The sequence below is a fragment of the Saccopteryx bilineata genome, chromosome 2 (assembly GCF_036850765.1).
Source record: "Saccopteryx bilineata isolate mSacBil1 chromosome 2, mSacBil1_pri_phased_curated, whole genome shotgun sequence".
Taxonomy (NCBI): domain Eukaryota; kingdom Metazoa; phylum Chordata; class Mammalia; order Chiroptera; family Emballonuridae; genus Saccopteryx; species Saccopteryx bilineata.
In genome coordinates, this window is record NC_089491.1 from 340,928,247 (window position 1) to 340,953,457 (window position 25,211).

A 25,211-nucleotide genomic window follows, 5' to 3' on the forward strand; every position below is an offset into this window, starting at 1 on the left:
TGGACATGTATTTTTTTATACTCAAAGAAAAAAATCAATGTTAGAAAAAATAAAAAACAAAAGGAAAGATCTGTGTCCTGCCAAGCAACGCACAAAAAAACAAAAATGCTAAAAGAAATTGCACCAAATCATTCCATGGATTTACCTTCGGCCAGAAGTTTTTATGTTAAATTTTGGCCCTTTTTGCTTTCTGTTTTCCCCTTTTTATAAAAACATGTTATTTCTATGGTGAAAAAAACAACACACACATTTTTAATATTCTACTTATAAACTTGAGAAAATGAGGGGAGACATTTGATGGACACCCACCTCATTGTCCGTCTTCTGGGCGAGCAAGCGTCTCTCATTAAGGACCATCCAAAGGGCTGCTAGTAACATCACAGTTCCGTGACCACAGTCTCCAAACATCACAGCGAACAAGAAGGGGAAAGTGATGATGGTGTAGGGAGCTGTAGAGGTGAGACCCACAACCGCTTGAGTTTTCCCAGCAATCCTTTGGGCTCTCCATTCAAGATTTCACTGCCATGCCCATGACCATATGCCAGCTCCCTGTGTCTTCCTGATGCTGTCATCTCTCAACATGTGCACCCCTGACACTTGCTTATTTCCTGCATACATTAGCTCATCAATGAATAAACATTATGAATCCTCTGTTTATTATGAATCCTCACATCCAGATGAGCTGAGTTTGGGAGCATTTGAGTGACTTGCACAAGATCACAAAGTTTAATAGGATTTAAAATCAGTTTTCCAAGTGCTTTCTATTCTTCCACTTTGGTCTGTTTCTCCACCATTTACATATACTGCATACCTCTAACAGTTATCTCCTTAGAGGTATATACTGCATACCTCTAACAGTTACTCATAGGACCCTCAACCTATGGGGCCCCTGCATTAGTGGACACAAATTAGACTGGAACTCAGACTAAACAAGCAGAGCATTGTGAACTGCTTGGTGAAAGGGCATCTGGTCTACCCCTTTATTTTACAAGTCAGGCTACTGATATTACAGTTTATGTCACTAAGGATCCAGTCCTCTGACTCTAAGGTCTGTGTGTTCCCATCTCTCCCACACAAACAAGCGACTGGGATGATGCCTAGAGGTGACTTGAATTGTTAAGGAAACCAAAACTGAATGTGGCTGCCTGATAAGGTTGCCATTTAAAGGAGAACAGGTGAAATCTCAACAAGGAACAAATCTTTCATTAATCATTTTTTTTTCTTTTCTTTTTTTTTTTTTTTTGTATTTTTCTGAAGCTGGAAACGGGGAGAGACAGTCAGACAGACTCCCGCATGCACCTGACCAGGATCCACCCGGCACGCCTACCATGGGGCAACGCTCTGCCCACCAGAAGGCGATGCTCTGCCCCTCTGGGGCGTTGCTCTACTGCGACCAGAGCCACTCTAGCGCCTGGGGCAGAGGCCAAGGAGCCATCCCCAGCGCCCGGGCCATCTTTGCTCCAATGGAGCCTTGGCTGCGGGAGGGGAAGAGAGAGACAGAGAGGAAGGAGGGGGGGGGTGGAGAAGCAAATGGGCGCTTCTCCTGTGTGCCCTGGCCGGGAATCGAACCTGGGACTTCTGCACGCCAGGCCAACGCTCTACCACTGAGCCAACCGGCCAGGGCTCATTAATCATTTTTACAGAAGACTGCACAGAGCATTCAAAAAAACAAATAAGATTTTAGGAAAGTTAAGAGATTTAAGCAATTCACCTCCTAGGCTGCTACTGCAGGGGTAAATCTTACTCAATTTTTCAAGCTGCTCAGGTGTGCAATATATCAAATCCTTTACCTGGGTTTATCTCCCGGTAATTGCCCACGCCATATGCATCTACAATATTCTGGAAGCCAGCTGTGAATTTATTGGTCCTGTTAAACGTGGGAGGGGCTGCTTTAGATTTCACTGCTGTCAAGATGGGGGCCATGGAGGAGCCACTTAGTTCCTGCAAAAAGAACACGTGACAAGAATGTAAGGAGGAGCCTGACCAGGCGGTGGCGCAGTGGATGGAGCCTCGGACTGGGATGCAGGGGACTCAGGTTTGAGACCCCGAGGTCGCCAGCTTGAGCACGAGCTCATCTAGTTTGAGCAGAGCTCACCAGCTTGGACGCAAGGTCACTGGCTCGAGCAGGGGGTTACTCGGTCTACTGTAGCCCCACAGTCAGGGCACATATGAGAAAGCAATCAATGAACAACTAAGGTGTCGCAACACGCAACGAAAAACTGATGATTGATGCTTCTCATCTCTCCGTTCCTGTCTGTCTGTCCCTGTCTATCCCTCTCTCTGACTCTCTGTCTCTGTAAAAAAAAAAAAAAAAAAAAAAAAAAAAAGAATGTAAGGAGGAGAGCATGTGAATCACAGCCAGCTCCTGCTACCATTCCCTGGGTGAATGAGAGATAATCTCTTGACCTCTTTCTGTAAAAGTTAATACCTTCCTATTACTCATCTATCTTATCTTACAGGGCAGTTGTCAAGAGCATTCCTCTTGATTTTTCTGTCAATTCCAATCTTCTGCTCCTAAGATGCATATTTACGCCTCGGTTCTGGGTCTCTCCTCTTCCTTTCTCTGTACCTGCTCCCGCAAGAGTTCATTCACTTTCTGAGAATTTCATTCCATTTTTCCAATGGTCCCAATCTGCTTTCAAATTTCAATTCTTTTTTAAATGGCCTGCCTAGACTTTCATACTCTTGTGTCTCCACAAGCCCACATGATCCAGGAACCATGAACTGAATGCATCAACTTGCCCGAAAGCCAGTCTGCTCCTTGGGAGGTCTCCATCCTCCAAATTCCCAAACCTTTGGAATCTGCAGATGTTTCCCTTCTGATTCAATTAACCAACCTCCAAATCTTGCTAACTGTCCCTTTCAAATCCCTCTCCCTCCCATTCCCACAGCCACCAGCCCAGCCCAGCCCCACCACCCCATCCTCCTATCTCTTTCCCTTCCAGATACAGTACACTCGGGGCTGCATAATCCTTCTTTAAACAAAACAAAACAAACAAAAAGCACTGCTTTAGTCACGTTACCCTCCTACTCAAAAATCCTCAAGGTTTCCTATTACCTAAAGAACAAAACCAGAACTCTTTAGCCTTGTAATCAAGACTTCTTTACAACATTGACTTAATCCTCCATTCACATCTTCACCCCCACTGCTTCTCCATGGGTTTGAGCCGACCCCACACAAGCCCCTTTCCTTGTTCACTTACCCGCGTGTGGACCACTCTCCAAGTTCACCACATAATACTAGCATAGCCTAGAGCAGGGGTCCCCAAACTTTTTACACAGGGGGCCAGTTCACTGTCCCTCAGACTGTTGGAGGGCCGGACTATAAAAAAACTATGAATAACCGGTTGGCTCAGTGGTAGAGCGTTGGCCTGGCGCGCAGAAGTCCCAGGTTCGATTCCCGGCCAGGGCACACAGGAGAAGCGCCCATCTGCTTCTCCACCCCTCCCCCTCTCCTTCCTCTCTGTCTCTCTCTTCCCCTCCCGCAGCCAAGGCTCCATTGGAGCAAAGATGGACCGGGCGCTGGGGATGGCTCCTTGGCCTCTGCCCCAGGCGCTAGAGTGGCTCTGGTCGTGGCAGAGCGACGCCCCAAAGGAGCAGAGCATCACCCCCTGGTGGGCAGAGTGTCGCCCCCTGGTGGGCGTGCCGGGTGGATCCCGGTCGGGCGCATGCGGGAGTCTGTCTGTCTCTCCCCGTCTCTAGCCTCAGAAAAATACAAAAAAAACAAACAAACTATGAACAAATCCCTATGCACACTACACATATCTTATTTTAAAGTAAAAAAACAAAATGGGAACGAATACAATATTTAAAATAGAGAACAAGTAAACTTAAATCAACAAACTGACCAGTATTTCAATGGGAACTATGCTCCTCTCACTGACCACCAATGAAAGAGGTGCCCCTTCCGGAAGTGCAGTGGGGGGCTGGATAAATGGCCTCAGGGGGCCGCATGCGGCCCGCGGGCCATAGTTTGGGGACCCCTGGCCTAGAGAGTAGCAGCTACACCCCTACGCTTGCCTCCTCATCTTCCACCCGCATAGGGCCTTCTTCTCCTCTCTGGGGAAGTACTTTGATTATTTAGAGGATGAAGAAACTAGAAACAGCCCTAAGCAGCCTTGTAGAAGTTGGACCCCTTCATGGTCAAAGACCAAGACTGTTCGGTTAAACCCTCTCATTAGGACAACTCCTCCCCGATGGCCCTCCAGTCTTGTCCACACGGCAGCCAAGTGTTTCTCGAACGCAGACTGGATGCTGTCACCCCACCTGGGAATACAGTCAGCTCGCTCACACTGCCAGGGAGCCCTGCAGGCCCCACTCTGACCTCCCTCCCATTCCTTAAACTCCTGCACCCTCTCTCTCTCTCCAGCCACTGGTCTGCAGGTGGGCCTACACCACACTCTCCCCCACACTGCTCTTTGGACCACCTTTTTTTGGTTCAACTCATGCACCACTTCCTCCAGGAAGCCCCCTGCTCTTCCCAGTCTGGGTGAGAGGCTCTTTGAAAGTGCCCCATTTGGGTAGTTACTGGACCATGATGTGAAGACATTCAAATCCTGCCTCCTGGCTACAGGACCACAGACAAGTTACATCCACTCTCCGTGCTTCAGTGTTCTCATCTGTATAAAGGGGATAAGCTAGTCCTGTCGCTTAGTGCCGTCCCAGCTCAAGGCCCTTACATTCGGCCCTTCGGCCTGAAAGCTTTCTCCTACCCACGCCAATGTTCCCACATTTAGGAACATTTGCTCCAATGCCATCTGCTCAGAGGGGGCCCCTCTGCAGCAACAGCCCCAGAACAGTACTACGAGACCTAAAAGTTCCCATGGAAACCAGGAGTCACCCCACCCTCTGGGCACTACAAAGCCTGCCTCCCACAGCCCCTGGCCCGAGTGCAAGTTCCACGTACCCCTGCACGGCATGTGGTGTCCTCCTCCCGAGCTCATGTGGCTAGTAACCGGCTGCCAATCTCATCTGTCCAGTGTCAGGCCACCTTGCAATATTTAGAGCCAAGGGTCCCGTCTTCACGAATAGGGTGAAGAGGGGAAAAGAGCACACCCCTACCTCCCCACGCTTCCCTTCCTGCCTACTACATATCACTGCCTGACGTCACACTAGGGATGGACATGCTGCTGTCTGACTCCCTTTCTAGGGTTTATCAGAGCCAGGCTTTGTGCCAGCATAGCCCTCGATCCGTTCCTGGTGCCCAGTGAACGTCTACTCCTTTCGGCTACTATTACAGGTGCTTGGTCATTTTTTCTCTGCAGGTAGACTGTGACCATTATGAGGCAGACAACAGTGTCCACAGTCACACTGAACTGTGGGATCTGCAGCCATCACCAGCAGAGCGACTGGCCCATCGGCACTCAACATCTGCTCACTGAAGATGCAAGAAATGGTGAGCAATCGCCAAGCGCTGAGCAGAAAAGGCATTTCTGATACGCGCCCACCCACCAGGTTATACCCAGAAGACACAGAGACGGAGGTGACAAACCTACCACCAAGTCTCGTGTGAAGCTCACGTCCCCTACCCTGCGCCGCCTGCCACCTACCATGCCTTGCTCCAAGGCCTTCTTGATGCGCCCGGCGTCGGCCACAGGGAACCAGATCTCCGCGATGAGGCACTGCTGGGTGACGTCGATGTTGCACATGTTCAGGACGTGGTAAACGGCCTTTGTCTTCTGCACTTTGACGACCCAGGAGTGCCAGCTGGCGGCAGCATCTTGCAAGAGGTGCTGGCGATGGGCCTCCGTTTGCGTGATAACCTGCCAGAAAACAACACAGAGAGAAACAAAGGAACATGCGTAGGATTGCATGGCCACGTGGCCACAGTGGGGCTTCACAGCCATGGCTTCCTTCGCTTGGGCTCCGCCGCTGGCCAGCCACTCTCATGAGCACCGTAGCTCCCTATAAGAAGTTAAAACCCTCAAGCAAAATTCTCCCTTTTCTTTTAAAATTCTTCCATTGATTTGAGGTGGGGGGGGGGTAGAGAAAGGGAGGGAGAGAGAGAGAAAGAGAGAGAAGCATCAACTTGTTGTTTCACTTAGTTGTGCACTCATTTTTTCTTTGACAGAGACAGAGAGTCAGAGAGAGAAACAGATAGGGACAAAGACAAGAAGGGAGAGAGATGAGAAGCATCAACTCTTTGTTGCAGCTCCTTAGTTGTTCATTGATTGCTTTCTTATATGTGCCTTGACCAGGGGGCTACAGCAGAGTGAGTGACCCCTTGCTCAAGCCATAGACCTTGGGCTCAAGCCAGCAACCTTTGGGCTCAAGCCAGCAACCATGGGGTCATGTCTATGATCCCCCACTCAAGCTAGCGAACCCGCACTCAAGCTGGTGAGCCTGCACTCAAGCCAGATGAGCCCTTGCTCAAGTTGGTAACCTCAGGGTTTTGAATCTGGGTTCTCTGCATCCCAGTCTGACACTCTATCCACTGCGCTACCACCTGGTCAAGCTAGTTGTGCACTCATTGATTGCTTCTTCTATGTGCACTGCCTGGGGGTTTGAACCCACAACCTCTGGCACAATGGGGGGGGGGGTCAATGCTTTATCCACAGAGCCACCCTGCCAGGGCCTTCCTTTCCTTCCAATTCTTTCCAATATCATTGTTATATGTTGAATTCTGTGATCCCCCAAAACATGTTAAAGTTCTAATCCCTGGTAACTGTGAAGGCAGTCTTATTTGGAAAGAGGTCTGGTCTTTTTGAATGTAAACAAGTTAAGATGAGGTCATATCAGCGTTGAGTGTCACCCTGGATGATGACAGAATTTATAAGGAGGATGAGAATCTGGGGCATGTGCACATGGCCAAACCATCCAGGCGTCCCCAAACTACGGCCCACGGGCCGCAATGCGGCCCCCTGAGGCCATTTATCCAGCCCCCACTGCACTTCTGGAAGGGGCACCTCTTTCATTGGTGGTCAGTGAGAGGACCACTGTATTTGGCAGCCCTGCAATAGTCTGAGGGACAGTGAACTGGCCCCCTGTGTAAAAAGTTTGGAGACCCCTGATGCAGACTGTTTCTACAGAATTAATTTGTTGATTCAAACAACTGGGCAATTCAGCAGAAGAGGAATCCATCAGACTTGTTATTCAACTTAATCGCAGATGAGGCAGGGCTGGTGATAAAGGGCTTTTTTATCAGACTGCGGCGGCCTTGGGCTGCAGTCCACTCTGACCCCAGGCAAAGCATTGCTGACATGAAGAATCACCACTTCTAGCCTCTGGAAAGTTTCTTAGTTATGAAATGTGCACCAAGTGCTTGAAGAGCACACACAGCAAGCATCCCCGTCAGCTCGCCAGCAAGGGCCTCGAGGACAGGACTAATTCGCCAGCGCCCCTCAGATCACGCGCCTGAACCCCTCACTCACAGTGGCTAGATCTTCCAGCCTCATGTTGATACCAGCCAGCATCTCTTTGCGCTCCACCGCGGGCTCTGGACAGGGGTATATGGTGGCTCGGAACCTGTGTTTAATATGCAACCAAAGGGACACGATTATTGCTCAAAAGCGTTCTGTGTACCCTCTTCTGCTAAATCACTATTTGTTGGTTTTGGTGAGGAGGCCACCCTTTCCTGGAATAACCTTCTGTGACCAGCCATAAATGAGCCCCGTTATAAGGATTCCCAGCACATGGCTCGTATGATTTGAATTAAAGCTGGGGTTCTACTACAGGAATCAGTTTCCTTCATACCAGAAAGCCTGGCAGCTGTTACATAAATAAGGCTACAAGCTTAACTCGCCCCTTCTTCCCCCCGCCCTGATTTTATTAATGTGTTCATGTCCTTCTTTACTGAGTAATTTCTGCTTCTAAGGGACCAAATAGAAGAAGATTCTGCAGCATCAGAAACAGCTTAGCATGTCGGCTTGTCTGTGAGCAGGGACAAAGGGAAATGGTTTAAATGTCCACTTTCAGTTATCTTTAACGTCTGCCTATGTAGGCCCTCTCTGTTCCTATTCTTACAGCTATTGGAAGTCACACTATCTTGTCAAATGTGGGAAAGTTACTCTAAATCCCTAAATGGACCACAGAGGGGTCCCCATCATATATTTTGCATTGCATAGCCCCTGACCTAATCACAGACAGAAGAGACATTAGCAGGCTCGCTTACCCCTCGCAGATTTTCTTGATCTTCTGTCTGAGCTGCTCTCCTTGATAAAATATGATGAACATGTTCTTTTTTATTTCTTCTTTCTGGAAAATTGGAACAAGCAAAAAAATTTTTTTTCAGTTTCTAGTTAGACTAATTAAAATGTAAAGTCCTGTTTAAGGGTTTTTTTGTTTTTGTTTTTGTTGTGTTTTTTTTTTGTGGCAGAGACAGAGAGAGTCAGAGAGAGGGACAGACAGACAAGAACGGAGAGAGATGAGAAACGTCAATTCTTCGTTGCAGCTCTTTAGTTGTTCATTGATTGATTTCCCATATGTGCCTTGACCATGGGGCTACAGCAGACCGAGTAACCCCTTGCTCGAGCCAGCGACCTTGGGTTCAAGCTGGTGAGCCTTGCTCAAACCAGATGAGCCCACGCTCAAGCTGGTGTCCTCAGGGTCTCAAACCTGGGTCCTCCATATCCCAGTCCAATGCTCTATCCACTGTGCCACCACCTGGTCAGGCCTGTTTTTAGGTTTTAAAAAAAGTATAAGTTTAAAACTGGAAAACTTCAATTTCTCCAAGTTGATGCAAATTCTTAATTCTTACTGTTGGGGGCAAGGACACAGAGGCAGGCTGCATGGGGCCAGCAGGGGGCACACTGAGGCCCTAATGAGACAGCTCTACTATTGGCTACACTATTGGATCACAGCTGGGCCTTGTACTCAGCTCTAAGCCCTATACTTTTTTTTTAAAGATTTTTTTATTTATTCATTATAGAGAGGGGAGAGAGAGTGAGAGAGAGAGAGAGAGAGAGAGAGAGAGAGAGAGAAGGGGGGAGGAGCAGGAAGCATCAACTCCCATATGTGCCTTGACCAGGCAAGCCCAGGGTTTTGAACCAGCAACCTCAGCGTTTCCAGGTTGACGCCACCAAAGGTCAGGCTAAGCCCTGTACTTAAGAGATGTATTCATGAACAAGTACATGCTCTGGGTAGCTCAGCTGGTTAGAGCGTCATCCCAATACACCAAGGTTGAGGGTTTGATCCTCAGTCAGGGCACATACAAGACTCAACCAATGAATGTATAAATAAGTGGAACAAAGCAACGTTTCTCTCTCTCTCTCTCTCTAAAATCAATTAGAAAAAAAATCTTTAAACAAGTAAACATCCAGAAGAGGGTCATCAGGCTGTAGCAAGACTTACAATGAAAATAGCTGACCCAGTTTCCTAGGGTTAACTCGCACACAGAGACATTTCAGGGGTGAGTGGGTATTTGGTATTTAACAAAGGTAAAACCATATCTAATGTTTGACACACACAGTTACTCACTGTACATTCCTATGGACACTGATTAAAATGCATCTTTAAAGTCCCAAGTTTGACCATTCACAAGACAGGAAGAATATACTATATTTTATAAGCATATATGAAAATGTTCAACTTTTACATTAAGCAAAGAAATGTGCTGTTTTGCTTTTATTTCGTTCAGGGTCGAGGGCAGTCAAGGTAAAATTATGAAACCTATTATTGGAAAGTTACAATAAATCCAATGAACTTATCACATACAGCTGGGGGCACTGGGATCAGTTGTGACCCCACTGAGAAGCCATTGGTCAGGACGCAGCAAGTGTCATGAAAATGCCCATACCCTTTAAACCAGCAATCCTACCTCCCTGGATTCCTATCATGGAAGAAACTCAAAAGACAATAAAAATGTGCATGCAAGGCCCTGGCCGGTTGGCTCAGCGGTGGAGCGTCGGCCTGGCGTGCGGGGGACCCGGGTACGATTCCCGGCCAGGGCACATAGGAGAAGCGCCCATTTGCTTCTCCACCCCCCCACCCTCCTTCCTCTCTGTCTCTCTCTTCCCCTCCCGCAGCCAAGGCTCCATTGGAGCAGGGATGGCCCGGGCGCTGGGGATGGTTCCTTGGCCTCTGCCCCAGGTGCTGGAGTGGCTCTGGTCACAGCAGAGTGACACCCCGGAGGGACAGAGCATTGCCCCCTGGTGGGCAGAGCGTCGCCCCTGGTGGGCGTGCCGGGTAGATCCCGGTCGGGCGCATGCGGGAGTCTGTCTGACTGTCTCTCCCATTTCCAGCTTCAGAAAAATACAAAAAAAAAAAAAAAAAGAGGCTGAAGTCACCTTTTTCCAGACATTCACTTTAGAATTACTCTCCCTACCACCATGACTATTACATGTCCAAACATGATTATAAAAAAGTGATTCCAGCCCTGGCCGGTTGGCTCAGTGGTAGAGCGTTGGCCTGGCATGCAGAAGTCCCGGGTTCGATTCCCGGCCAGGGCACACAGGAGAAGCACCCATCTGCTTCTCCACCACTCCCCCTCTCCTTCCTCTCTGTCTCTCTCTTCCCCTCCCGCAGCCGAGGCTCCATTGGAGCAAAGCTAGCCCAGGCGCTGGGGATGGCTCCTTGGCCTCTGCCCCAGGTGCTAGAATGGCTCTGGATGCAACAGAGCGATGCCCCGATGGGCAGAACATCGCCCCCTGGTGGGCGTGCTGGGTGGATCCTGGTCGGGCGCATGCGGGAGTCTGTCTGACTGCCTCCCCGTTTCCAGCTTCGGAAAAATAAAGAAAAAAAAAATGTGATTCCATGTCAAATTTTAACATTTATGAAGGACAATAGTAACATAGAGGAAAATGTATACTATCTAAAATGATAGGAAGATAGAAACAATGATTTCCATGTTATTACTACAACCACATTAAATGATACCTGCCTAGCATAGCTACCAACTAGAGAAAAATGGCATAAGAGAAAAAAAAATTCTAGCTTCTACTCTGGAAAAAATAATGACTTTTAGAAATAAGCCTAGTTTCAATTAATTAATTAATTAATTAAAGAAATAAGCCTTATTTCCTGAAATTAAGGTATAAGTGGATTTAAATAGCAAGTGGAAGGCTAGAGGCTCTATGCAATTAATAGCAATAAATGCATGTTATTTAGTGAAGACTGCCCTTGACATCCTTGTTTGAAATGTGTGGTTTATTGACTACCAGCATCAGTAAGCTTGTTAAAAATGGAGACTCCAGGCCCTGGCCAGTTGGCTCAGTGGTAGAGTGTCGGCCTGGTGTGCAGAAGTCCTGGGTTTGATTCCCGGCCAGGGCACACAGGAGAAGTGCCCATCTGTTTCTCCACCCCTTCCCCTCTCCTTCCTCTCTGTCTCTCTCTTCCCCTCCTGCAGCGAGGCTCCATTGGAGCAAAGATGGCCCGGGCGCAGGGGATGGCTCCTTGGCCTCTGCCCCAGGAGCTGGAGTGGCTCTGGTCACAACAGAGCGACGTCCCGGAGGGGCAGAGTGTCGCCCCCTGGTGAGCGTGCCGGGTAGATCCCGGTCAGGCGTATGTGGGAGTCTGACTGTCTATCCCCGTTTCCAGCTTCAGAAAAAAAAAAAAAAATGGAGACTCTGAAAGCCCACCACAGACCCACTGAATCAGAATTTGCAGTTTTGCCCTGGATAGGTTGTCCAATGGTTATAACACTGTCCTACTACACCAAGGTTGTGGGTTCAATCCCCAGTCAGAGCACATACAAGAATCAACCAGTGAATGCATAAATAAGTAGAACAACAAGTCTATGTTTCTCTCTCTCAGATCAGTAAATGACAACTAAAAAAAAAAAAAAAAGAATTTTCTTTTTCACTAGGCTCCCAGGTCATTCCGATGCTCATGTGCACACTGACCTGAATCAGGTTTAATTCTTTGTGATTAAGACACAGCTGCTGCTTAGTACAATAAGTTTCTAGAAACTAGTGTAGCTAAGTTTCTTGAAGGAACGTGGTACTAGTAAGAATCAGTTCTTGAATTGACCTTTCAAGGTATTAAAAAAAAAAAAGAAAAGAGAAAGGAAATAGACGTTTGCTTCATAGAACAGCGATTGCAGGGCTACAGGAAACGGACAGGAAAGCTATGGCAGCCCGAGATACCCACCGTGATGGGATCCTCCAGAGCCGAGTCCACCTCACTGAACTTCAGGTAGATGTTCCCTCGGCACACTCGCCACAGCAGCCTCTCAAAGGAAGCCATCCTCTCCCTGTTGATCATGCCCGCCGTGAATCTGGCGTCAACAGTCAGAGGGGGGGCATTACTGAGGTGCGGGGAAGGGGGATGAGGGGAGAAGGCTCGGGAAGGCGTGAAGATGTGAAGCCACGGGAGGAGCACTTCCCTCTGAGCAGGAGGGAGGAGCACTTCCCTCTGAGCGGGAGGGGGGAGCACTTCCCTCTGAGCAAGAGGCGACAACATAGCTCTGCCGGGCACTCTGCATCCCGGCCCTAACTGGCCTCCAGTCTCTTGTGACTTTCTGTTTTCTTTGAACGGAGCAAGGTTTGCCGACCATCCCAATAGTATGTGTTCAATTATTTGCGATTAAAAATATGGTAGATCACTCATCACAACATTGTAGCTAAAGGAAGATGTTCAAAAGAAAAGAAACTTAAAAAAAGTTGTTAAAAAAATGCTCAAACATGATCTCTGCATTTTTACAAATAATGTCCTAAGAATGGAACATATACATGGATTTGTATACATCTTCCTTTTACCGTCACCCAGGTGTCTAGATAATTTCTGACCCAAACTCTACACCTTAACCTTACGATGGTTACTTTCATTGGTCCATTATTTTAAATGTATGTTGATTCTATATTACTTTTCAACAAATATTTTCTTTCCATGAATTCAATGTCTAAAATACCTCCAATAGCTGGCCCTCAAGCATCTAGTGAATGAAACACTAAAACTGCAAAACTCACCACTACCACAAATTCATCAATTTTGCTCGGACGCTGTGTGAAATCCTATCACTTTGACTCACCCCACATTTTGATGTGTAAAATCACACTGTGTCACCCCTACATGTGAATGAGTTGACTGCATAACTATCCCATTTCTAATTACACTTCAATTTTCAAAGTCTGAAGTTTATTATCAAATCAGTACACTTAGATCAAAGTTAAAGAGAAACAACACATATTCTGTAAACCTTGTTCCAAAGCCAGGGGACAGTTAAGAAAACCGATCAAAATGATTATCCCTACATCCTTCCCATGTGGGGACAATACAAAACACTGCACTCTTTGGGCTCAAGAATGTTAATGTCACCATGAACAAGGTAACACAACCTGCAACTCCAACAATTTTTTTATTACTGTGTGGAGTAATTTATATGAAATTGTCCTCATTCCAATGGCTATTTGTTTGTTCTTTTGTTTGTTCATTCATTCATTCATTCATCCATTCATGGATTTACATGCTCGGGGAAATCTGTCACATGCTGAGTACTGAGCTACCAACCAAGGACCCACTTCCACATAACCTGCAGAGCAGTCACACTGACCCCAGCTTTCCGGTCATGTACGTAGGCATCGTTCTCAACTCCAGGAGCCCAGAGGTGTCTTCAGTAAAGAAATCATCAGGTAAGTTGGTTTCTGTCTGAGAGTTCAATAATCAATATTTTCACTTACATGTATATAAACCACTTTTAAAGCATCCCACACCTCAAGGATTGTATTTTTTGTGTTCTCAAGGAAGCTTTAATTTCCTACCATTAGCTAATAGAATTCAAAAAGTAGAGAGCTTTCTGCTAGATCAAAAGGTTTCTCAGCCTGACCTATGGTGGCACAGTGGATAAAGCGTCAACCTGGAAACGCTGAGGTTGCCGGTTCAAAACCCTGGGCTTGCCTGGTCAAGGCACATATGGGAGTTGATGCTTCCTGCTCCTCCCCCCCTCCCTTCTCTATAATGAATAAATAAAATCTTTAAAAAAAAGGTTTCTCCCAGCCTGACCAGGTGGTGGCGCAGTGGATAGAGCGTCGGACTGGGATGATGAGGACCCAGGTCGCCAGCTTGACTGCGGGCTCATCTGGCTTGAGCAAAAAGCTCACCAGCTTGGACCCAAGGTCTCTGGCTCGAGCAAGAAGTTACTCAGTCTGCTGAAGGCCCGCTGTCAAGGCACATATGAGAAAGCAATCAATGAACAACCAAGGTGTTGCAACAAAAAACTGATGATTGATGCTTCTCATCTCTCTTCATTCCTGTCTGTCTATCCCTCTCTGACTCTCTCCCTGTTCCTGTAAAAAAACAAACAAAAAAAGGTTTCCCCCAATCTCTTCCCAAGTCCTAGATAAGCTCAAACTAACGGTTCTGCTCTGTTCTGACTTCCACTCCTGTGTGGACCCTTTGGGGCACATACTTTTTACTGAGCATCATAGTGTGTGTGCATTTAATTCAATCTGCCCTGCAGTCACTGCACCCAGAATACTCTCCCGCTCCCCAACTGCCTGGCCATGGAAAAGAAACAGTGATGTTTGTGTTCCAGACCAGCCAGTTTTCAAAATAGAAATTTGAGGTTCAGGGGGAAGGGGGTGGAGGAAAGGCCCTTTGCTAAAGAGTCCCCACATAATAACCTCAAAAAAGTCCTGGGTTTTCTTCAGGAGATATTTGAATTCAGTCAGCTCTAGGAAGCTCTTCTTCAATGCCTGGTGGTTCTGGTTGGCTTCCTGTAAATCTCCCTCTAGTTTTTCTAGAACAGTCTACAAGGAGGGAGAAAAAAGATAATCCAGGCAGAAAGTACTATGACATTTACTTTACCATTAACCACAACAGGTGAGTCAATAGAAAACTAATACTCAGCCTTGGCTGGGATGCTCAGTGGATAGAGTGTTGTTTTGGCATGCCAAGGTCATAGGTTCAATCCCTGATCAGGGCACATACAAGAAGCAACCAGTGAGTGCACAACTAAATGGAACAACTAAGTGGAATAAGGAGTTGACGCTTCTGCCCCCCACCCCACCCCCTTCGTGTTTTATAAAGGAAGTAGACAGAGAGGGGGAAGAAAGAGGGATGGTCCCACCAGCCATAATGTCCTTAGCTAAAGAAAACTGCTACCTTCCCACACTTGACCTCGGAAGTCAGTCTGGTGGCCTCAGCCTAGAGAGAGCTCCATGCATTAGCTACTTCCCACCGGATAACTAGGAAACATCCCACTGGAGCCAGGAATTCCACTTCTGGGTATTTACCCAAAGGAAATGAAATCATTATCTCAAAAAAATAAATTAATTAAGTCTGCATCCCCATGTTCAGTGCAGAACTACTCACAGTCGTCAAGGCATGGAAACAACCAAAGTGTCCATCAACAGAGGAATGGAAAAAGAAAAGGTGGTGAATACAGACACAAAGGAGTACCATTCAGCCTCACAAAAAGAAGGAGCCCTGGCCAGTTGGCTCAGTGGTAGAGCGTTGGCTTCACGTGTGGAAGTCCCAGGCTTGATTCCCGGCCAGGGCACACAGGAGAGGTGCCCATCTGCTTCTCCACCCTTCCCCCTCTCCTTCCTCTCTGTCTCTCTCTTCCCCCTCCTCCAGCCAAGGCTCCATTGGAGCAAAGTTGGCCTGGGCGCTGAGGATGGCTCCATGGCCTCCGTCTCAGGCACTAGAATGGCTCTGGTTGCAATGGAGCAATGGCCCAGATGGGCAGAGCATCGCCTCCTGGTGGGCTTGCTGGGTGGATCCCAGTCAAATACATTTGGGAGTCTGTCTCTCTCCCTCCCCACTTCCCACTTCAAACACTATATGATCTTACCTATACGTCAAATCTAAAATAAACCGAACTCGAAGAACAGACTGGTAACTGTCAGAGGCAGAGGGCAAGAAGGGTGGGAGACATGGGTGGAGGTGGTCAAGAGGTACAAACTTTCAGTTGTAAAATATGTAAGTCCTGGGGATGTCATCCAAGGCATGGTGATGGGAGGGAGAGAAAGAGGGAGGGATAGAGAGAAGGAGGGAGGGAAGTCAAGAGGGAGGAATGGAAGGCAGGAGGAAGGGAGGGACAGAGGGATAAAGGGAGGGGGAGAGGAAGGGGAAGGATGGGAGGGATGGAGGTACCCACTGTGCCAGTATAAAGCCTGTTCAGTGGCACCAGATAGATGATAAGACTTTGCTCCTTTAAGAATCTTATGCCCACAAAGGAGCCATTCCCCAACGGGGGTGAGCTTCCCCAGGGGCTGCACTGGGAGAGAGAGCTCCCTCCTGGGTCAGGAGGAGTGGCTCTAGAAATGGCACAGAGGAATTCTCCTGGGGAAGTAGCACTAATAAGTGCAAAACCACATAAAACCACCCAATGCCATCAGCAACTGGGTAATGGGTTCACGGTGGTGCTAGGAACTCCCAGGAGACAGGCTCTCTGACTGTCCCCAGCAAAGTCAGGCAGAACCTACCTCCAAAGTAATTATTTCTCGTGGGAGAGGGGTCGGTGGGGAACTCTCCAGCATTTGAACCTCAGTTTCACTTTGTATCTCGTCTTCCAGGAAACCTGAGTGAAGAAATCCCACCAGAGATCCCAAGGTGATTATATACTTCTCATATCTAGACAACGGGTCAAGCTGGACAGGTTCACTCAGTTGCCTGAATTGCCCCGGGGACCTGCCCTGGAACCTGGATCTAATCTCCAACCTCCCCACCTTGCCTCCAGGATCACCTTGAAAAGTATTTCAAATAGGGACATGTTTGTTAATTAAGACCCACTCTCCATTCACCTTCCCCTCACCACCCCCACCCTACCAGTTCAGTTAGACAACAGGCAGCAAATTGGCTTACGGAGGATCCTCTCCATTGACTCACACCTTCTGACTTCATTCACAAATTTCCTTTGGAAGCTGTTCACATTCACATTTAACTAGAAGTGGGGGAAACACCACATGGCGCACACATTAGTAGCAACAGATGCCATCATACTCCCTGTGGTTACTTTATTTTATATATCTAGATAGATAGATAGATAGATAGATAGATAGATAGATAGATAGACAGACATAGATAGATATAGATAGATAAATATAGTTGTTTTTTTGTTTTTGTTTTTTTACAGAGACAGAGAGAGAGTCAGAGAAAGGGATAGATAGGGACAGACAGGAACAGAGAGAGATGAGAAGCATCAATCATCAGTTTTTCGTGTGGCACCTTAGTTGTTCATTGATTGCTTTCTCATATGTGCCTTGACCATGGCACTACAGCAGACTGAGTAACCCCTTGCTCAAGCCAGTGACCTTGGGTCCAAGCTGGTGAGCTTTGCTCAAACCAGATGAACCGCGCTCAAGCTGGCGACCTCGGGGTCTCGAACCTGGGTCCTCGCATCCCAGTCCAATGCTCTATCCACTGCACCACTGCCTGATCAGGCTTTTTATATATATTTTTTTAATGCTGGAGAATGTCACTGAAATCATCTTAGAAACAGATCTTTCCATACACAAGACAAATATTATAGGCAAAACATTCCTTGATGTTCTTACACTCAATCCACCAAATACCTCAGCTCTGGCTTCCTTATCCCTCTGAGAGAAACAAGGTCCTCCCACAGTTGTTTCTTTACTTTTAGCTGCATTTATTACCCAAATGAGCCTTAAAATCCTCAATGGAGTCACGAATATGACAACACCTTGAAAATTGTACAGCCCCATGCGATGTACCATGGTCATGGTCATCAACAAATATTCAACATCCTTGGGCTGGCGACCCTCAGCTTAGCCCAAACAAATGTTAGTGAGGAAGTGCCCCATGTCAGGTCCTGGGCTAGGAACTAGGGACACAAAGAACAAGACATAATCCTTCCATGCACTAGTTTAGTTTTGACCTTGACCTTGGTGAAGAAGAGTCAAGACCAATTTTCTAAATTGTATTCAAAACAGCCTGATGAGTATCTAAACAGGCCCGCCCCTGGGAAATGATACTCCAGCATCACGTGCAAGGCAGTAGTCCTAGAATATCATCCTAGAGAGACTGTAGACACCAGGGCACTTGGTCCTCAGACAGTCAAGTCAGGAAGAATTCTCCTTGAAACAAGGTTGGGCAATCCATGTGCTACTGGATAAATCCAATGCTTTACAGTTGCTACAGGAAAGGGAAAATGATGAATCTAACATGTAGTGATTGCATCAAGGCTTCCAAAGATTCCTGGAAAGGAAACATCAGCGGAAGAAGAAAGGACATCTTTCCAAGTCACTTGCTCAAATGTTATCACAAATCCTAGTCAAAGGACTGGAGCCACAGATATCCATCTATTCCAGCTCCAGGCTCTTCTATCTGCACTTGGTTCACTACTGAAAGAACTGTCAATACCCATCCCACCTTCCCCCAGCCTCCAAAGAACGCAGCACTTACATCTTTGAACTGAACCAATCCAAGCTCTCCGAGCTCAGCGACACAGCAGTAGGCAGCCTCCACTTGCAGAAATAGTTGTGACAAACACATCTCCTCACTCCGAAACACGGACACCATCTTGACCCAGCCTGGGTCTGCAGGAGACAAACATATTTCAGGTAGCGAAAGTGTGAAAACCTTAGAATGACAATGTAAAGCCAGTAGCCGCAGCCACCATCACAGCCACCTGGCCAGTGCAGGTTCGCATTGAATTCGGACAGATGGTAATGAAACAACAGAGCCAAGAACTGGTGGGCCATTAGTTTTAATCCTAGCTTGCACCCGGTGGGCAAGAAATACACACAGTGGGAAAACACTTCCCTTTCCATTCAGGGCTCCCAAAGCCACTAACTTATTTGAGTATTCCTAGAATCAAAGATTTCTACCTCACCAGCCTTATTCACCTCTGTTCCCCATCTCCTTCTCCCTGAACAAACTCAGCACAAACTGGCTTCTCCTTCAGCACTCCACCACCTTGGCTGCTTCTCCCCTCCACGTAGCCTTTCTCTGTTCTCCTCCTGCATGAGCTCCTCTGCCCCATTTTATATTGTAGAAAGCAAAACCTTGCCCTGGCCGGTTGGCTCAGCGGTAGAGCGTCGGCCTAGTGTGCGGAGGACCCGGGTTCGATTCCCGGCCAGGGCACACAGGAGAAGCGCCCATTTGCTTCTCCACCCCTCCGCCGCGCTTTCCTCTCTGTCTCTCTCTTCCCCTCCCGCAGCCAAGGCTCCATTGGAGCAAAGATGGCCCGGGCGCTGGGGATGGCTCTGTGGCCTCTGCCTCAGGCGCTGGAGTGGCTCTGGTCGCAATATGGCGACGCCCAGGATGGGCAGAGCATCGCCCCCTGGTGGGCAGAGCGTCCCGCCCCTGGTGGGCGTGCCGGGTGGATCCCGGTCGGGCGCATGCGGGATTCTGTCTGACTGTCTCTCCCTGTTTCCAGCTTCAGAAAAATGAAAAAAAAAAAAAAAAAAAAAAAGAAAGCAAAACCTTTAATCCAATATACAAACAAGGAAGTCTCTGATACAAAGTCACTTATCTGAGGCATAATGGGTTTCCTCATGAGAGTGCACCACACCACATCATGCAACAGTCAAGGGTGTGGGGAAAGGCTTAGTCTTAAAACTAAGCCTTAGGCTATAACGACCCTGCCTGCTTACAGCCTGTCCCCCATACCCAGTGCAAATTATAAGCGAGCAAACATATAAATTATATATATCATATTTACAAACTTATTTGACCAGCAGACTTTTTGGTTGACCTAAATTAAACCCAACAGAGGGGGAAAAATCCAACAGGAATCACTCCCAATTTTATAAACATAGAACATGGGGTGGTGAACATACAGTACAATATACAGGTGATATATTATAGATTTGTATACCTGACACCGATATAATTTTATTAACTGTCACCCCCATAAAGTCAATTAAAAAATTTATATTACTCACATTCATGACCCAAGATTTCCACCAGGCAGTTTCAGTAACATTACATATAATGATTGTAATAAGTAGATCTAACCAAGATATCCTTCAATAGCAGAATCAGTAAACTGGTACAACAGAATGCAGGGCAGTCAGTAGAAACGAAATAATTCGGTATGTCCTCTCTATGGAACAAGGATGTTTACTGAGAGTCCATTTCCATCAGAGACCCTCTAGATTGTCCTACTGCTGCCAAACCAGCAGCATGATTATGCCCAAAGTCCAACCTTCTGGGAGAACTATCCCACTTCCAGAGTGGGCCCCTTTTCTTCATCTTATTTTTTAACATATAGAGTATCTATTATTTGCCAGACACTGGCTTTACCCCTCTTGTTCTAATCCTCCCACTATTCCATTTTTCCACAGGAAAAAGTCTCAATCCTTTGACCTGGTCCAAAAAGGGCAGAGTAATACAGCCTCTCTGGCTTCACTGCTCCTCACATTGCTCTGCAGACACACAGAATTACTCCCCGAGCCCCCCCCCCCCACCACCGCCTCAGGATCTTTGTCCATGCTTCCCCTAGATTTAGAACCTCAACCCCTTCCTCCTCGCCCCGTTTTCCTGGCAACCCAGGTACTCCTGTCATTCCTTGGGACTCAATGCAAGAAACCTCTTCTTCCATAAACTTTTCCTGGCCACCACTAACACCCCCAGTGAACTAAGCCCCCTCCTATATGCCCCCAGAATATCAACCATCTACAGTTACTTATCTACTGTCTGTATTGCTCACTAGCCAGAAAGATCCATGAGGTTAGAAATTTGTATGTTTTTCACTCTATCACGGGTCTAACTTCACCATAAAGCTGGTGCTCAAAAAATGTCTCCTGATTTATCAACTGGAAGCTAAACATTCCCCCTCTTTCCAGAATGCATAGCCTGGTCCCCTGTTTTTGCCTTTTGACACTAAAATAAATCAACTGTTCACACTGCCCTTTCTGCTAAATAAGGCCATGTTTTCATAGAAAGAGACAGAAGACGTTTGCTTCATGCAGACCACGAAGCACCACTTCCTACCCCAGCTTCTTCCGAGCAGGTCCTGGACTGGGGGCTGGGGCTGGAGGGAGGCTGTGGCTCTCCAGTGGCTCCCTCCAGCAGACCTCTGAGCAGGGAGCCCGGGCTGCAGTGGCCACCGGGACTGGGCGGGAGCAGCCTGGCCAGGGACTCAACAGGTGGCCTTCCTCCCTGCATTGATCCAGTCCCTCCTGGGTGCTCCTCCTTCCCAGGCGCCTGCAGCACCCAGAGGCAGCTCTTGTTGTATCAACACTGACCTGGGTGAGGACAAACCTGCCCCACCGGCCTGCTCAAACACCCTCCCGGCTTCCCTGCCCCCACTGTGTCCTTGGCTGACCAGGAAGCAGCGATGATCTTCTTTAAGACATCACCTCCCACCTACCACCAGGGTGGAGGGTTTGGGAGGAGGTTTCTTAGGACTCAGAAAGGCCTGAGAGCTCAGCTTTCCAACGTATCTACCAAACACACTAAAGCACTTCTTTCTGTGGTGTATGGCCAGGAGCCGCCATCATGGCCATTCACATGCAGGTTCCCATTGGATTTGGGCAGACGGTAAAGAAATGGCGGAGTCGGAGGATGGTGGGTCATTCTGTTTATTGGTGTCTCACCAAGACAGGCAAGCCACAAGAGAAGACAAGGGAAAAGCAGAAAACCTGCTTTTTCCAAGAAGGGCGAGAATCAGGGAGGCCCCTGCAATGGTGATAGCAGGAACCGAGAGAGAGCAAGCTCCTGGTTGGCCCCACTTTATATGTAGTATAGAAATCAAAACCTTTTAATCCAATTTACAAACAAAGAAGTCTCTGATACGAAGTCACTTATCTGAGGCATAATGGGATTCCTCATGAGAGTGTACCATGCCACATCATGCAACAGTCAAGGGTGTGGGGAAAAGCTTAGTCTTAAAACTAAGCCTCAGGCTATAATGACTCATCCTGCTTACAGCCTGTCCCTCACATACAATTCAAACTATAAGCGAGCAAACATATATATCAATTTACAAACTTATTTGACCAACATTCCACCCTTTTTGCTCGCTTCACAATCTAAACCACAGGTATCTTCCATGATGGTCACTGTGCAAGGAGTGGGGTACACTGCTTAAACAGAAACAGTACCAAGTACAGCAATATGTTTAACAAATCAAAAGCGATGGCCGAAATGAGAGAGCTGTGAGCAGCACCAAGAGAGGCAAATCTTTCCCCTCTGGCAGAATACAAGCCAGAGTTTTGTCTGCAAACAGCACTGTAGCTGGTACCAGAGGCCGCCCTGAGCGGGCATACCAAACCTTATTGGCCAATACACCAGGATCTGCTAGTTCTATGTGTAGTAAAATAGGAGAACTCATTACTGGCTATAAAGAAATTACAGCCTGACCGGCCGGTGGCGCAGTGGATAGGACATCGGACTAGGATGCGGAAGACCCAGGTTTGAGACCCCGAGGTCGCCAGCTTGAGCAAGGGCTCATCTGGTTTGAGCAAAAAAGCTCACTAGCTTGAGCCCAAGATCGCTAGCTCAAGCAAGGGGTCACTGGTCTGCTGAAGGCCCGCAGTCAAGGCATGTATGAGAAAGCCATCAATGAACAATTAAGGTGTTGTAATGTGCAATGAAAAACTAATGATTGATGCTTCTCATCTCTCCATTCCTGTCTGTCTATCCCTCTCTCTGACTCTCTGTCTCTGTAAAAAAAAGAAAAAAAAAAAAAAGAAATTACAAAGGTGCCCTTCATAATGCTGTCCCCCAGAGCGCTCAAGGGATAATACACTTCTACCTTAGGTGGCCAGGTGCTGGTTGCCCAAGGAGTTAGCTGGAGGTCCACCTCTAGCCCCTTTATCCTTGGTGCCAACAAGGCCACCCATCTCAGATGAGGGGCCTGTATAGTCCAGGGCCAAGTCCATTGAAGCCACTGGCCTTTAAGAAGGTCTGTTGGTGCCTGACCAGGCGGTGGCACAGTGGATAGAGCGTTGGACGGGGATGCCGAGGACCCAGGTTCGAGATTCCAAGGTCGCCAGCTTGAGCGTGGGCTCATCTGGTTTGAGCAAAGCTCACCAGCTTGGACCCAAGGTCTCTGGCTCAAGCAAGGGGTTACTCGGTCTGCTGAAGGCCCGCGGTCAAGGCACACATGAGAAAGCAATTAATGAACAACTAAGGTGTCACAACGAAAAACTGATGATTGATGCTTCTCATTTCTCTCTGTTCCTGTCTGTCTGTCCCTATCTATCCCTCTCTCTGACTCTCTGTCTCTGTAAAAAAAAGAAAGAAAGAAAGAAAGAAAAGAGAAAAAGAAAGGCTGTTGGGGCAGGCAAGAGCACGTTGCCCTGCTGTCCAAAACCTGGCTTGAGTAAAATGTCATTGGTGCGTATCTACAACTAAATGGGGGCAGCTGCCCGATGCAGGAGGGCCACTACAGCAGCTGGGCTCCCCCGTCAAGGTCCCTCATTCAAAATCCGGAGTACTGCCTGACCAGGCGGTGATGCAGTAGATAGAGCGTCGGACTGGGATGCGGAGGACCCAGGTTCGAGACCCTGAGGTTGCCAGTTTGAGCGCAGGTTCATCTGGTCACTAGCTCGAGCAAGGAGTTACTCAGTGTAAAGCCAGTAGCCACGGCCACCATCACAGCCACCTTGCCCATGCATGTTCTCACTGGATTCGGACAGATGGTAATGAAACAACAGAGCCACGAACTGGTAGGCCATTATCTTTAATCCTAGCTTGCACCGCAAGCAAGTAAAAACACACACTGGGCTCCAAAACCCACTCATTCAGCGCTCACAAAGCTACTGACTTATCCGAGTTTCCTAGAATCAAAGGTTTCTACCTCACTAGCCTCATTCTCCTTTGTTCCCCATCCCCTTCTCTCCACAAACTCTGCACTAACTGGCTTCTCTTTCAGCACTCCATTATCTTGGCTGCTTTTCCTGGCCTCCTCCACGTGGCCTTTCTCTGCTCTCCTCTCTAATGCTAATCTCAGGAACCAGAGAGCAAGCTCCCAGTCTGCCCCACTTTATAGTGCAGAAATCAAAACCTTTAATCCAATATACAAAATAGGGAAATTTCTAATACAAAGTCAGTTACCTGAGGCATGATGGGATTGCACCACCCCACATCAAAAAGGGTAGGAAGGCCCTGGCCGGTTGGCTCAGTGGTAGAGCGTCGGCCTGGCATGCGGGGGACCTGGGTTCGATTCCTGGCCAGGGCACATAGGAGAAGCGCCCATTTGCTTCTCCACCCCCACCCCCTCCTTCCTCTCTGTCTCTCTCTTCCCCTCCCACAGCCAAGGCTCCATTGGAGAAAGATGGCCCGGGCGCTGGGGATGGCTCCTTGGCCTCTGCCCCAGGTGCTAGAGTGGCTCTGGTCGCGCCAGAGCGACGCCCCGGAGGGGCAGAGCATCGCCTCCTGGTGGGCAGAGCGTCGCCCCCTGGTGGGCAGAGTGTCGCTCCTGGTGGGCGTGCCGGGTGGATCCCGGTCGGGCGCATGCGGGAGTCTGTCTGTCTCTCCCCGTTTCCAGCTTCAGAAAACAAACAAAAACAAAACAAAAAGGGTAGGAAAGGCTTAGTCCTAAAACCAAGCCCCAGGCTACAAGGATCCTGCCTGCCCACAGCCCGCCCCCAACACACAATATAATTACACCCATTTCAAGCATAAGAGCAACTAATATCATCATCTGGGTGATGGGCTTCCACATGGGCAGCGCCATCTTTAACTAAGGGAGCATAATATATTTTATCTGCCCAACACTCGGTCTGCTGAAGACCCGCAGTCAAGGCACATATGAGAAAGCAATCAATGAACAACTGAGGTGTTGCAACGAAAAACTGATAATTGATGCTTCTCATCTCTCCATTCCTGTCTGTCTGTTTCTGTCTCTGACTCTCTATCCTTGAAAAAAAAAATTTTTTTTAATTTAATTTTTTTTTAATTTTATTTTATTTTTTTATTCATTTTTAGAGAGGACAGAGAGAGGGAGGGAGAGAGACAGAGAGGGAGAGAGAGGAGAGAGAGAAGGGGGGAGGAACTGGAAGCATCAACTCCCATATGTGCCTTGACCAGGCAAGCCCAGGGTTTTGAACCGGCGACCTCAGCATTTCCAGGTCGACTCTTTATCCACTGTGCCACCACAGGTCAGGCCTTTTTTTTTTTTTTTTAAATCCAGAGTACTGTCCATAAGCAACGTGTCCATCCAGTAAGGGAGCTGGTGCCCCCTCCTGTCGCAGTTTCTACTTTAAGAGTCCATTATACTGCTCAATGATACCAGCAGCCTGGGGGTGGTAGGGAACATGGTATTTCCAATCAACTCCCAGCTCTTGAGCCCACTGCCTCACCATTGAACCAGTGAAGTGAGTACCATTGTCACTTTCAAGGACAGCAGTCGCCCGTATGCAGCATTCAGGTGGTCCAGAGCCTGTATGACTGCCCTCTGGTCAGGGTTATGGGCGGGGTAA

The 25,211-nt window shown here is 47.9% G+C and overlaps 1 protein-coding gene across 13 annotated transcripts in view; it reads right to left on the bottom strand.

Annotated features, from left to right (window-relative positions):
- The window catches only part of ATP6V0A4 (ATPase H+ transporting V0 subunit a4), an 82,996-nt gene that overhangs the window by 22,712 nt on the left and 35,073 nt on the right, over positions 1-25,211 (bottom strand). For 9 of the 13 annotated variants that reach the window (XM_066262404.1, XM_066262400.1, XM_066262401.1 and 6 more), the window contains 11 exons: positions 18,241-18,374; positions 16,681-16,759; positions 16,302-16,396; positions 14,496-14,621; positions 13,427-13,521; positions 12,025-12,151; positions 8,111-8,193; positions 7,371-7,464; positions 5,550-5,762; positions 1,791-1,941; positions 310-449 (listed from right to left, as the gene is read on the bottom strand). In XM_066262404.1, coding sequence (XP_066118501.1) covers positions 310-449; positions 1,791-1,941; positions 5,550-5,762; positions 7,371-7,464; positions 8,111-8,193; positions 12,025-12,151; positions 13,427-13,521; positions 14,496-14,621; positions 16,302-16,396; positions 16,681-16,759; positions 18,241-18,357 — 1,320 coding nt within the window. In that variant the 5' untranslated portion in view covers positions 18,358-18,374. Of the gene's footprint in view, positions 1-309; positions 450-1,790; positions 1,942-5,549; positions 5,763-7,370; positions 7,465-8,110; positions 8,194-12,024; positions 12,152-13,426; positions 13,522-14,495; positions 14,622-16,301; positions 16,397-16,680; positions 16,760-18,240; positions 18,375-18,683; positions 18,703-20,775; positions 21,018-25,211 lie in introns of those variants that run through there. The other 4 variants (XM_066262407.1, XM_066262396.1, XM_066262395.1 and 1 more) reach the window with 4 other exon arrangements.